The 12854-nt window shown below is 40.8% G+C and overlaps 1 protein-coding gene across 1 annotated transcript in view; it reads left to right on the forward strand.

The window, feature by feature from the left end:
• The window catches only part of LOC117552759 (protein Dok-7-like), a 45081-nt gene extending 32595 nt beyond the window's left edge, over positions 1–12486 (forward strand). Inside the window, 3 exon segments of the mRNA XM_034226372.1 lie at positions 862–931; positions 5059–5232; positions 11295–12486. Of these exon segments, the coding sequence (XP_034082263.1) occupies positions 862–931; positions 5059–5232; positions 11295–11431 (381 nt within the window). The 3' untranslated portion in view covers positions 11432–12486.
• The last annotated feature ends 368 nt before the right edge of the window (positions 12487–12854 follow it).

A 12854-nucleotide genomic window follows, 5' to 3' on the forward strand; every position in this document is an offset into this window, starting at 1 on the left:
AGTGATGTATTGTAAGTATGCTTCTGTAACACATAACCCAGTACTTGCAGTGGTAACATTATTGTAAAATACACTTCTATTCTGTAGTATAAGCAGTGATACCATACACTTCTACATATAGTATAATAACATTATACTTAAAATACATGGATTTATGGTGCTTAAATTGTGATAGAACCTTACTATAAATACATTTTTATTAACATAATAGCACAATTTAAAAGTATTAAATACAGTCAGAAAGTGCATTTGAAGTTAATTGGAAATATAACATGTGTGCTTGAATAAGTATGATAATAGTATGTTGAAAACACACTTATGAATTACTATGAATTGAGCTGAATGCCCTTTTAAGTATATTTCCAACACACTGGTGATATAATACAATTGTGCTTAAAGTGTGTTTCGAATGCACATACATCATGATTTTAACTGGTGTACTTTAGTACACTTAAAGTTTACAAAAAGTTGTGCCAATTTAGCACACTATTTACACTTCAAGTATACTCAACTAATGATTAAGTAGTACTCCAGTACTACTTGAGTACACTTTAGTATACTTGAATGTGACCAAAATAGCACATTTATCTAAAAGTGTACTTAGTACATTCTTCTAAAAGTATAATTTAAGCATACTATTTTTTTACCTGGGCGGTCATCCCATAATAGCTGTTCTCACAGAGGTTGCTTGGTTATCCATCCATGCTGATGAGCCGTTGCGGACAGTGTTAGACGTACCGTAGCCCGGAGCTCTCAGTGAATTTCTGCGTCTGTATATTAATACTCCTAATGTGTACCCTTCCTCTGTATACATATGACACATTGTGCATATTCTGATCAACAGTGCTCTGTGTCTTGCAGGCAGAAGAGAAAAGCAAGTACGAGCTGATGGGCAGCTACAGTCAGCAGAGGCTGCTGCAGGAGACTGAAGGTGAGACCATTGTCAGTTTTCAGCTGTGCATTACCCCGGCCTCTTACAGTAACCAGGAGCCACTTCTATAAAGCCAATAGATGTATGAGTCATGCTCCTGAGTCAGCAAACCTGTTGGTGTCAGGTGCATTATGAATAAATCAAATCAAATGAAGCATTAAGTGTCTGAAATGGCACACAAACAGGAACACTTATTGTCACAATACGCATAATGTCTACTTGACTTTATTCAGGTTAATGGACTGTGACACTGACAGGAAGCTGTCTTTATTGCAGCAGTAATATTCCAAACAAAGTGCCGCGAGGGACTAAACAAGAGAAAAACATTGTGGACGACGCACAAAAACTCACTCTTTCCACCAGTATGCGTTTGACCTTTTATTTCCAAAGCAAACATTCAATAGCCCATATCCATATATTATTTGATGCGTGCGGTCAACAACAACTGTCCTTCTCCAGATCACTCCCCCTCCATCTATCACAAAGTGCGCAGGTAAAAGCAACCGGATATAACCACACAAATCCAATGACACGCCCACCACCTATAGTGACTCAAAAACATGTACCGTAACAAACACAGAAAATATTTCACATGTGGCTCCTACAGTCTTCATAGAGAACATAGCATACAGTGCTGCATAATGTCTGGAGCCAACAGATCAGGGTCAAAGTTGTGATTCATCAGCAACAACCAAGAAATGCATTTACAAAAACATCAAATGCTTCTTTTAGTAGATTACAAATCATTCATATTGCTCTTAGGAATAGAGGTTTGAGTTTTTGTTGAGGGGTACCTGGGCCCCGCTTACAGTGAAGGAGTAGCAAGCCGATTGGCCGATGCAGAGCGAAGTGCTGGAGTGTACGGTTAACCATGTCCTGAATGTAGGAAGGGCCTGAGCCACTGACAGCGCGGGAGGCCAGTACCAGTTAGTGTGGGAGAACTCAGGGAGGTTGAAGACCAGTCGGCTGCAGTAGTCACGGCGTGAGATGATAAGAGCCTGGACCAGGGCCTGTGTTGCCTTCTGGGTCAGGGGACGGATCCTTCTGATGTAGTAGAGAGAGTATCTGCAGGGACAGAATGTAGCAGCGGTGTTAGTCACTTCAGTCATTTGTGTTGACATTAATATAATTCAGAATAAAAGCCTCAGGTCATTGTGTAGTGGAGGGCTCAATGCAGCTGGAACACTTATTAATCAATCTGCATTTTATGTAAGCCTTCCACTGGAGTTATGTAAGACCCCATTGTGTCAGGAGAGGACCGCTGTTAGGGGACGCTCGGCCACTTAGGCATCCCTCAGCCTGCAACATGCCCTCAGTCTAATGCACACCTGCCGAGGAGTCCCAGCTGCTGTCACCATGTATGTACACACACACACACACACACACACACACACACCTCAGCGAGCAGGTAATGGACGGGGATGTGCAGGAGGAAACCAAGTTCAGGTTATGTAAGGAGGTCAGCTCCATGGCAACTGAAATGAGTCACTGTTGATGTCAGAGAAGTTTGGTAACACTTTTATGAAAGATGGCAGATAGCAGCAATGATTGATGACGCTATATCAACAGTTTGTTTGAATTCTGAGACGTCTGTTCAGGTTGTTCTTGTGGCACTTTTACTGGTTAATTATTGTCATTTTGACAGTTTGTGCAAACCAGCTTAAACCGGTCCCCCCCCCCCCCCCTTCACTTCTATTTTCAAGTCACTTCACTCAAATCTATTTGGATACATTTCAGTATTTCTTTCTTTCATTACTTTCTATTCTTTGGAGAGAACGCAATATTCAGATTATGCAAATTCACTAAAAACCATTTTTTTAACGCTTTGCTGGCATTGATGACACGGGCAGAGTTGGCCAATGCGCCCTGCAGGTTGAAATATATGCACATATTTCAATGCGGTTCTTAGAAATACCTTGAGCAAAACAGATTTCACTCTTCTCTTTTGTCCTTGGTGGCTTCTAGGTTTAGTAAATCTTACCTTTCAAGAGCACTGAAGGACACTCTAGTTCTTCCTGTCCAACACACAGACCAGAGCGTTCAGTTAAATTGTTTGAGGCAACATTTATTTTCCTTCAAAGACATTTTTCAATCATTTTTTCTTCAAAAATATTCTGTTGGTGTTTATACATTTTAAGAAATTAGAATATGAAATTATTTCAGTTTAATCCCCAAACTGCTTCTGCTGTGTTGGGTTTTACTTAGAAATCTGATTTGCCAACACAAAAACATTACATTTGCAAGGAATTAAATATGGAGCTGAGGGTGGAATTATAAGGGCAATAACTTTGGGTTTAACTGCCTCATAACACAAAATGTCCATAATGCATCCCATCATCTAACCCTGGGGCCTCAGATCATGTAAAATGAGCCTCTGGGGGGAGAAGGCAATCCAGAGGAATACACAGTGTGCCAGTGGAGCTGCTGATCCCAGATCTGCTGCTGTAATATAGAGACTTCAGTGCAGATATCTGTCTGAATGACTTTAATTAACAGCAGGCTTTGATAAGGACTGCCTCAAGAGTTACTCACCTGAGGGGGAGACATCTTCTAGCTTCTGATGGAGAACAGACAAAGTGTTAAAATAATACCAGCTCTCCTTTTCTCCACCGTTATCTTTTAATTGAGGTCATAATTACAAAAAAAACCTTTCAAATAAATGTCGGATTGGTGCTATCTTTCTGACATAAAATCCCATGAAAAGACAAATCTATCCGAGGATGTATTGTCAAGGTAATCCTGGTGGAGTTCTGTAGCAGAGGGACAGTTTTTATTACAATGAACAAGCTGAATAAAATGGAAACCAATCCACATGTAATATGCGGCGAAATAACTGTTCATTTTAATAAAGATAAAGTCATCCCGATGCACCTGAATGCCTCTTTTATGTGTATTAAAGGCTTATTCGGGATGAAAATGAAGTTATTTGGCATGGAGATACGGTATACTATTCACAAATCTAGTTGGTTCTGGTCCTCTGGGGTTTTGTATAAATAACTGTTCACTAGTGCTGGGGGGAAACGATTATTTTGAAAACGATTAATCGGGCGATTATTTGATCGATTAGTCGACTAATCGAACGATTATTTTTCTATTGTTCAATTCATAAAAAACGTAATGTAAAAAAAAAATGTTTCACGATACTGTGTCTCAGGGGATCTTAATATTTAAGAACCTATTAATGTGTTATACCAGATTAACGGAAATAATCTCAGCTAACTGACGATACAAACCATGTTTACCAAAACAAAACACAAGTCTCATAAGAAGCAAACTAAAATGCTATCTAAATGACCCCTGAGCGAAAAATGCTAACGGACATTGGCACAGAACTCAAGATAAAAGTACCCTTATTACTTATCGTAGCTGCACATACAAGATATCCGATTAAAGCTGAGACTCCACAGATTATGTAGGTACATAGTATCATCACTGAGTGATCCGGACTCGCGACAGGGGAAGCAAATACAGTCATCACAACACGTACCTTCACAGAGCTTCTAGGGAGATCGTCTCACCGCCGTAGCTGTCAATCTGATCAAAATACGTGTTCAATGGCATTAAAATGAGAAAAAACGCGGCTGAATCGGTTAATCCATAGGTTTTTAACGTCCATGTATAAAAAAATTATTGAATTTATAATCCATAATTCCATTTTAATGTAAAAATCGGAGAGCAAATGCTAGCTGCTAATGGTTGCCACCACAGCTAGCTGCTGCTTCCGGTCCAGCTGCAGTCTCAGTGAGATATAAATATATAAATATCTTTGCGTTTTGGACTAACTTTAAAATATTCCCATGCTTTTGAAGACCTAGGGCGAGATGTTTTCGTTTGAGGGCTTCGTGCGCAATCCTGTGAGGAGGAGGTGGTAGCCGTTTCAGTCTCCATTGTGTTAGAAGTGCGATTGCGAACTGCTTGTTGCTTTGGGTGACCCACGTGTGTGTGGCGACCATATATACAGTCTATGGTGGCGACGCGTCGACGCGGAAATATGTCGTCGACGATATTTTGAAGTCGACGCGTCGCTACAGCACTACTGTTCACACCTCTCGGAAAGGACCAAATGTTAGAATAGGCAGAAACATGTCCTGATCTTGATTAAAACGGTGTTACTCTCACTTCCCCAGGTGCCGTGTTAGTGTTCCCCGCCGAGGCGGCGCTTCCTGAAAGGCCTCGCAGTGAAGGTGTGACATATGTGAATATTCCTGTTAGTCCTACATCCAAGAAGCAGCTCAACTACATGGAGCTGGAGCTGCTCGAGCCGGGCACCCGAGGGACCGTCGCACACCACCCCCCTCACAGTAAGGACACTTCTCTGTAGAGTAATAATGATCCTACCTTATCCAGATGTGATCAACAGTCAGCAGGGCAAAGTCCTCCTGTGGAGAAAATCAACGAGAAGCTTCAGATACACATTTCACTTCAAATATTCAATACTGAAACTCAAGTAGATCTCAGAAAGGTCTACTTTTTGCACCAAACTAAATATGTTTCCAGCACAGTAAGTAAAGTAATCAAAGCAAAGAATGTCTGGTCAGATTCCTAAAACAAATATCTATTGTTTTTGTCACACTATTACTTATTTAGGTCTGCTTGTGTTGGAACAACCTTCAAATCCGACTAATCGGACATGTTAGGATTTCTCAAAGTAAGATACTAAGTATTGTTTCAGCACAAAAACATTTGGGAATTGTAGGCAGCAGTATTTCCTCCCCTTAGGGTAGTTGTAGTTTTTCAGTAATTTCAAAGATGTTGCATTTCTGTTATATGCATATCTATCTTCTTTTAACTGATAGCTCTTCCATACTTTACTTAGCTTATACTCCTTCTATAAGACACGTTTATTAAATCCTGCTACACTGCACTGTAAAACAGCAGAGCCGATGGACACGCTGTAAATGTCAATCATCATAAACTATGAAATCATGAAGGCCTGTTAATGCAAATCCAGATTGCCATTAGAACATCGTAAAAGATTCATGAGAATATTTAATGAGAACCTTAAATGGATTAGATGCAGGAAGACCTTTGAATGCAAAGGTTTGAACTTGAAGAAAGTCCACATCCTGAGTCGATTCAAACTAAAGTAAAGGGGCCCCAGCCGTGGCCCCTGTCTCCGTCCGTCTCATGTTCCTGATCTGCGACGCTATCCATGTCAGAAAGTCGCTCGAGATAACACGATTGTTGGGTAATTCCATTTCACTCGTTCAGCGTTAAAGGAGTGGAGCTGAAAGACAGCTGAGTCCTCGCCATGGAGACGCCGCAGAGCGCTAATTGACATACAGGTCGCTGCCTCAGAAGGACAAGGAGCTCTGAGAGGAGTTAATGTCTGATGTCGGCAGTATAGTTTATATCCCAGCATGCGGCCACATTAATATATCACGGGGGGGGGGGTCACAGGGCATTCAGATCACAGCTCGAATGGGACCCTCCTCCAGGGAATATGAATGCGTTGTTAGGAGCTGGTTTTGATTTCCTCCACTTTATGAGACTGTAAAACACGTCTCTCTGAACATTTGTTCTATCTGTCATCAGTTCTCGGAATTGGATTTATTTTTCTCTCACCTCACAAGAATGTGCTTTATCCTTTTTAAATGGTGAGGGTTACGATTGCACTGACTAATGATTTATTTTTTAGCTAAAGAATGTCAGTAAATAGTAACACAGATTTTCATTCCAAGAGTACGAGGTAAAGATTTCAAAAGCCTCTTTTTGCTCGAACAACTGTCCAAAACCAAAATATATTCTGTTTATTGTTATTGAAGATTTAGAAATACAGCAAGCATTTACTTGTAGGAAGGTAAAACCCATTTACCCAAATATAGAACTACTGGAAGAAACGAGTTATTGATTATCAACAATATTGTCAATAAAAATGATGGCAATATTCTTATCTGTTTCCTTACATGAGGATTGCATGCAAAGATATCACTTGTTTCTGTATGCTAAATCTGAAGCTACAGCCACTTTCATCTCTGAGAGACGGGCTCATTTTCTAAGTTCCAAAATAACAGAAAAGTTGCCTAAATGTGTACATTTAGATTGTATTACTTATTAAACAAACGGGTCACATTTAGTGAGTGATACATGTAGCTGTGTCCTGTCTTTGTGATAAGCTTAGCATACTTTATATAGCTGTAGCTTCATTTGTAACATGATTGGACTCAATTTCACATTGAGCTCTTAGAGTATTTCCCAAAACTAAATTAACAATTTAAAGATCATTCAGTATGTATGTCTCTTTAAATGCATTCATTCCTCTTTGGGTAAGAAAAAAGAATCGTAAAATGTGTTTAAAGGCTTTCATATTTAACTCTTTGTTGTTCCTTTTAATTAATGAAGTTTCATACCCCTTAGTGGCCATATTAGACTGAGTCCCTTCACCTTAGCACTGACATCATGACGAGCTTCACCCCGCTGACTTTTCCTGGTCCCTTTGTTGGATTCTGGACATGGATCACCTGTGGAATCAAACACAACTCTGTTACGGCCCGTCTACACTACAGGCGTCAAAAAATGCTTTCAACGCTTCGCCCATTCATTTGAATGGGGTGACGTAGGATATTTTCAAACTTCGCCGAACTGCATTGTGGGGAGCATGGCAAGGCGTTGCAAGCATCGCGAGCGTCTATCGGCGTCAAAAGTTGAACAATGTTCAACTTTTGAGGCTCGATGCTTGCTCGAAGCTGGCGTCAGCCAATGAAATCCCGTTTATGCAAATCTGCCAGTACAAGTGCTAGCCAATCAAACCGCGTGTATGCTGGGAGAGACTACGCAGGTCATTTCCTCATATTCAAAAAAATGGAGGGAAAATTCATTATAGCGGTAGTGAATCACCCGGTGCTGTATGATCAGTCTCTGTTCATCTACCGGGATACAAACCGGAGGAGCGAGGCATGGAGGGAGGTGGCAGAGACAGTGGGTGAAACTGGTAGGTTTTCGCCTGTTTGGGGATTTTATATCCAGTTTACTTCGTTTTAACATTGCTATTGCTTTGTATGTCGGGGGCGGGAGATTCATGTGATTGGTTGTTGGTCGCGTTGCTCGCAAAAAATCGCCAAGCTTCAGACACGCCCAGCTTCAAGCTTTTTCGACGCCTGTAGTGTAGACGGGCCGTTAGGCTTAGAGTGGCGCTGGTGGAGAGGTTTAGATATAATTGTAGTTTCCTCATGTTGCTCCACCATGATGAGCCAGATCCTCTCACAGTATGTGAGTCTGACTGCAGAGTCACAGGGCAGAGAAAACGTAAATGTTTGTCTGTTGAATCGTCCAAAGGATCTTGGAGCCCTAGCTTGGCAGAGAACGCTTTGGAAGAGAAACACAGAGGACATTATTTTCACAGATCAGGCTGTAAAGGGTCCAAATGAAAAGCTCCGACTAAAATGCTAATTCTGTGTCAATCCACTATCATTATTCCAGCTCGCTTTGTTGTGCAGGAAGTAGGAACTTTCTCCAATTGAACAAACTGAGATTATTGTTTTTGGAGCAAAGGAGGAACGATTAAAAGTCATCGCAGAGCTTCAGTCGGACTCGGCACACTTGAAAACAACGAATAAAGCCAGAAATCTACAGTGGGTGTAGTGATGGACTCAGACCTGAATTTCAACAGTCACATTAAAACAGTTATTAAGTCTGCATACTATCACCAGGGCCCAGGAGTTCAAAACTTTTAATCCCTATCTGATCAGATCAGATTTGGATTTTGGGGAGTTCAAAACCAAAAAACAGGATTAGGATCACTTTGATATCCGATCAGATCAGGAAATCCAATCCAAGCTTTAATCTGGATCAAATCTTCAAAATGGGTAGTTCAAACCGACAACACAGGATTGGGATCAGTTTGATCCCAAAAAACTGGATTATCCTGATCCCACCAGAGGGGTGGATTTCCAGTGGATTACCAGAGCAAAATGTACTGTACCATTTATTTAAAAATATGTTTCAATATAAATAAGATGGCAAAGTTTAACTGAAATAATACACAATTTTTAGCCTTCATGGCAAATCATTCTTCATTTTTTGCTCACGTTTGTGTTGGCCAATTTTGTTTTGAACCAAATGTTGATGACATAAATGTTTATGCTCATAAAAGTATCACAACAAAGATTTTCAATCACAAATGTAATTTAGATTAAAGAAAAAATATCTTCAACAAAAAAACTGTCCACCATCTGTCATCACCTTTCAAAAGTAATTGCAGACAATAGATGTCTCTGCAATGTGGTCTCTTGTCTTCCTTGTATTATTTTTCATGTCCACTAGATGGAGATCGGTAGGATTAAAGCACTGATATTCAGGATCTAGTCATCTTGAAAAATCGTAATCTGGATCAGCAGGGTGATCCTATCCTGAACTGCTTTGAACTACAGGGACAAAATGTGGCCAACTTGTCTGATCCTGGATCACAAAAAATGGGATTTCAAAATCTGATCGGACCTGATTGAGATTAAAAGTTTTGATAGCCTGGGCCCTGAAGAACATATCTTTTAGACCAGGGGTGGGGAACCTCCGGCCTCCGGGCCGTATACGGCCCGCGAGACAATTTGGTACGGCCCTCGAGGTAATTTATAAACACACGCAAAAAAGAAAAAAATGTAAGAAATCTAGACCGCAAAAAAATTAAACAAGCGAGTGCCTGTTTTTCCTGGCCACGGTCAGGGTCCTTGAACACAACACGAGCCTAACGTGTCATCACGATTATGTCTCGATTGACAGGGGTGCAGTTCTGACGGAGAGCACCAGAACGCCACTTCAGATATTGCAGTACCGATAAGGAGCCGTACACATGACGCAGTTTCTGCGTGGCTGTGTCTTTAGTTGAAAGCCCAGTGGCGATCTGTTCATCTGTCATACAGATCATACAGTCAATAACTTTGTTGTTATTAGCATCTGGTTAGCTAGCTATGCTAACGAATATAAGAAGCTTTTTCTACAACCAGTGAGGTAAAGGCACATCTTTATATGATCATTATAGTTATAGAAAAATAAGAGAATAAAGTAAACTGGTAAATACTATATGACAGTAAAAAAAAGTTGTTATTAATAAACAAGAATACAGTTTGAAAGGGGAGTGATTTGTAAAATATCCATAAAGAAAAATTAATCTGCTTACAGGTCTGTTTCATCTGGGTGTTGAGAGATGTTTCCATAGATCTCTTCATGTTGCTCTCAAAGTGCACCAGATTGATGCTTTTAACTTCAACATTTAAAAAAAAATCTTCCTGGGGGAGCATGCCCCCCGGACCCCCCTAGAGGAGGTTAGTTCCCCCCCCCCCCACTTAAATCATGTTCACATGGATAGGAAACTAAATACATTTGCACACATCTTGTGTCCATATCTTTCTGTTTGGGTGGTCATGCCACACCGTGCACGTGCATGCATACGCGAGTCATGGTGAGATATCTGGATTAAGAGGTTGCTTTTTCTTTGCACAGAATGAAATGAATGGACTGTGATTTTAGTTTTTTTTAAGCAGAGGTCAATAATTTGTACGGCCCTCTGAGGATATTGTAAAAATTGAAATGGCCCTTGAGAGGAAAAAGGTTCCCCACCCCTGTTTTAGACTAATGTCACAGTAGGATTTGGAAAAACTTGTCCATGCTTTTATCTTCAGTAGACTCGACTACTGTAATGGTGTCTTCACAGGTCTCACTAAAAAATCTATTAGGAAGCTGCAGCTAATTCAGAACGCTGCTGCTCGAGTCCTCACTAACACTAAGAAAGTGGATCACATCACTCCTGTTCTGAAGTCTTTACACTGGCTTCCTGTGTGTCAAAGAATAGATTTCAAAATACTGCTGCTGGTTTATAAAGCACTGAATGGTTTAGGACCAAATGATATTGACGATCTCCTGCAAAAGTATGAACCATCCAGGAGTCTCAGGTCTTCTGGGACGGGTCTGCTCTCTGCTACAAGAGTCAGAACTAAACAAGGAGAAGCAGCGTTTAGTTTGTATGCCCCGACCATCTGGAACAAACTCCCTGAATCCTGCAGGTCCGCTGCAACTGTTAATACTTTGAAATCCAGATTAAAAACGTATCTTTTTGACGCTGCATTTGGATGAGTTGTTCATATTCAAACTGCAGTATGGCTTTTATCCATGTATTTTATACCAGTTGTGTTTATTTTATTATCTTTGCTTTTGAAATGCCTTTTTATAATGTGCTTCCACTGTATTTATTCATAAATGTCTTATTTTATTTTGTAAAGCACTTTGGGTTGCCGTGTGCTGAAAAGTACTGTCTTGCCTTGTAGCAAGTCAAAAGGCAAAGTGTTGAATGTCCTCAGTGCTGAACATTTAAATGTTACACTTCCTGTCTCTCACTTGAAGTCAAAAGAATCTCTGTGTTGTGTGTTGAAAGGAAAGAGCTCCAGCAAGTACGCTCAGATCGACATCACGGCCACAGAGACGGCTCACAGGGTGGGGGTGCAGCACGCTCTGGGCCGGGAGGAGGGTCTGCTCACTCTGGAGCTCCGGAGGAAGGGGACCCCTCACTGAGGTCTCCATCACTCAGCTGAGGGTCCCAGCAGGAGACCAGCATCCCACATCACACTGTAAAGACTGCAGGAAGAATCTCTGTGTGCAGCCGAGATCCTCAGAGGTTTACTGTGGAAATGTACTCTGTGTTTCATCCACTCCTCACATAATGTACACGGTCCATTTCCCTACAATCAGCCGTCACAACACAAGGAGCAACTTTTCAATATGTCCTCTTTGTGGCCTCAGCATCTCATTGGACGGCATTATGATGCTCCCGGAGCCTCGGGGGGGGAGATGTGCCTTATAAGCTGAGTCACCAGCCCCCATAATTCCTAGCGCACTCAGGACATCCCTAATAACACGCTGGTTTTGTCTGCATTTGTTAGAAGGCGGCAGGGTGGTGTAAGTTAACCCAGATCACATATTCGTGCATCTGCATAACACATTGTGCACGGTGACTTTTTACTGCTGCCTGGGTGCAAACAACCGATTAGTGTTTTTATCATAAGAACAGAATCTCAATGCTGCGGTTTCTCCGTGCTTCACACTTCATATGGAGTAGGACTTACTCTGGAAACGAGAGGCCGGTGGAATCCCTTTACTACAGATGCATCCCAGAACACATTCTGTCTCTCACTGCCATTATCTGTCAAAGTTATAACTCATTTGATGTATTTTGAAATAACTTTTTTTTACTCACTTATGTGGTTTTACATCATATTATTATTATTCCTACTTTTGTGTGTGCACATAGGCATTTTGCTGAAAGAAAAAAAAGCTATATAGAAAGTGTTTTGTAGATTTATGTTAGTCTTCTCTGATGACACGCTGTTTTGATATCTGTAAATACATCTTTCTATTTTGGTGATGTGGATTGTCATAAGATATACATGTAAAGACATAATGTACAGAAAAGAGTTCAAGGACAGTGCCTTCCTCTTGAGGTGCTATATCTTTCTTAGAATACTATTTTTCTTGTATATTATTTATATCAAACTGCTTTGATGTGAGCATTCAGTTTTCCCCCCCATGTACAGTTGGAAACAATATGATAAAAGGCAGCCTATAAACTGGTGTGTGTCTTTTCATTCCACACGATGAAGCTTTTTCATTCACCTCCACAGCACCACAGCTATTATACCGGTCACTGTAATCTATGCATTCATTTCACATTTCTATTAGAAATAGATGTATTATTTAGTATAATAAAAAAATAATAATAACGTACAGTATACGTCTCTGTATGGACAGTGGATCAGGACCATGCAGGCCAGTGGAGACTCTGTGTCTGCAGGAAGGATCCAGAAGCCCCATCTTATAGCTCTGGAAGAGAAACACAGCACATTACTTTCACAGTGTGTTTCAGATCAGGCTGTAAAGGGTCCAAATGAAAAGCCCCCTCACAGGACCTATTCATACTAATTGTCTCACTCATGATGTG

Source organism: Gymnodraco acuticeps, unplaced genomic scaffold, assembly GCF_902827175.1.
Source record: "Gymnodraco acuticeps unplaced genomic scaffold, fGymAcu1.1, whole genome shotgun sequence".
NCBI lineage: Eukaryota > Metazoa > Chordata > Actinopteri > Perciformes > Bathydraconidae > Gymnodraco > Gymnodraco acuticeps.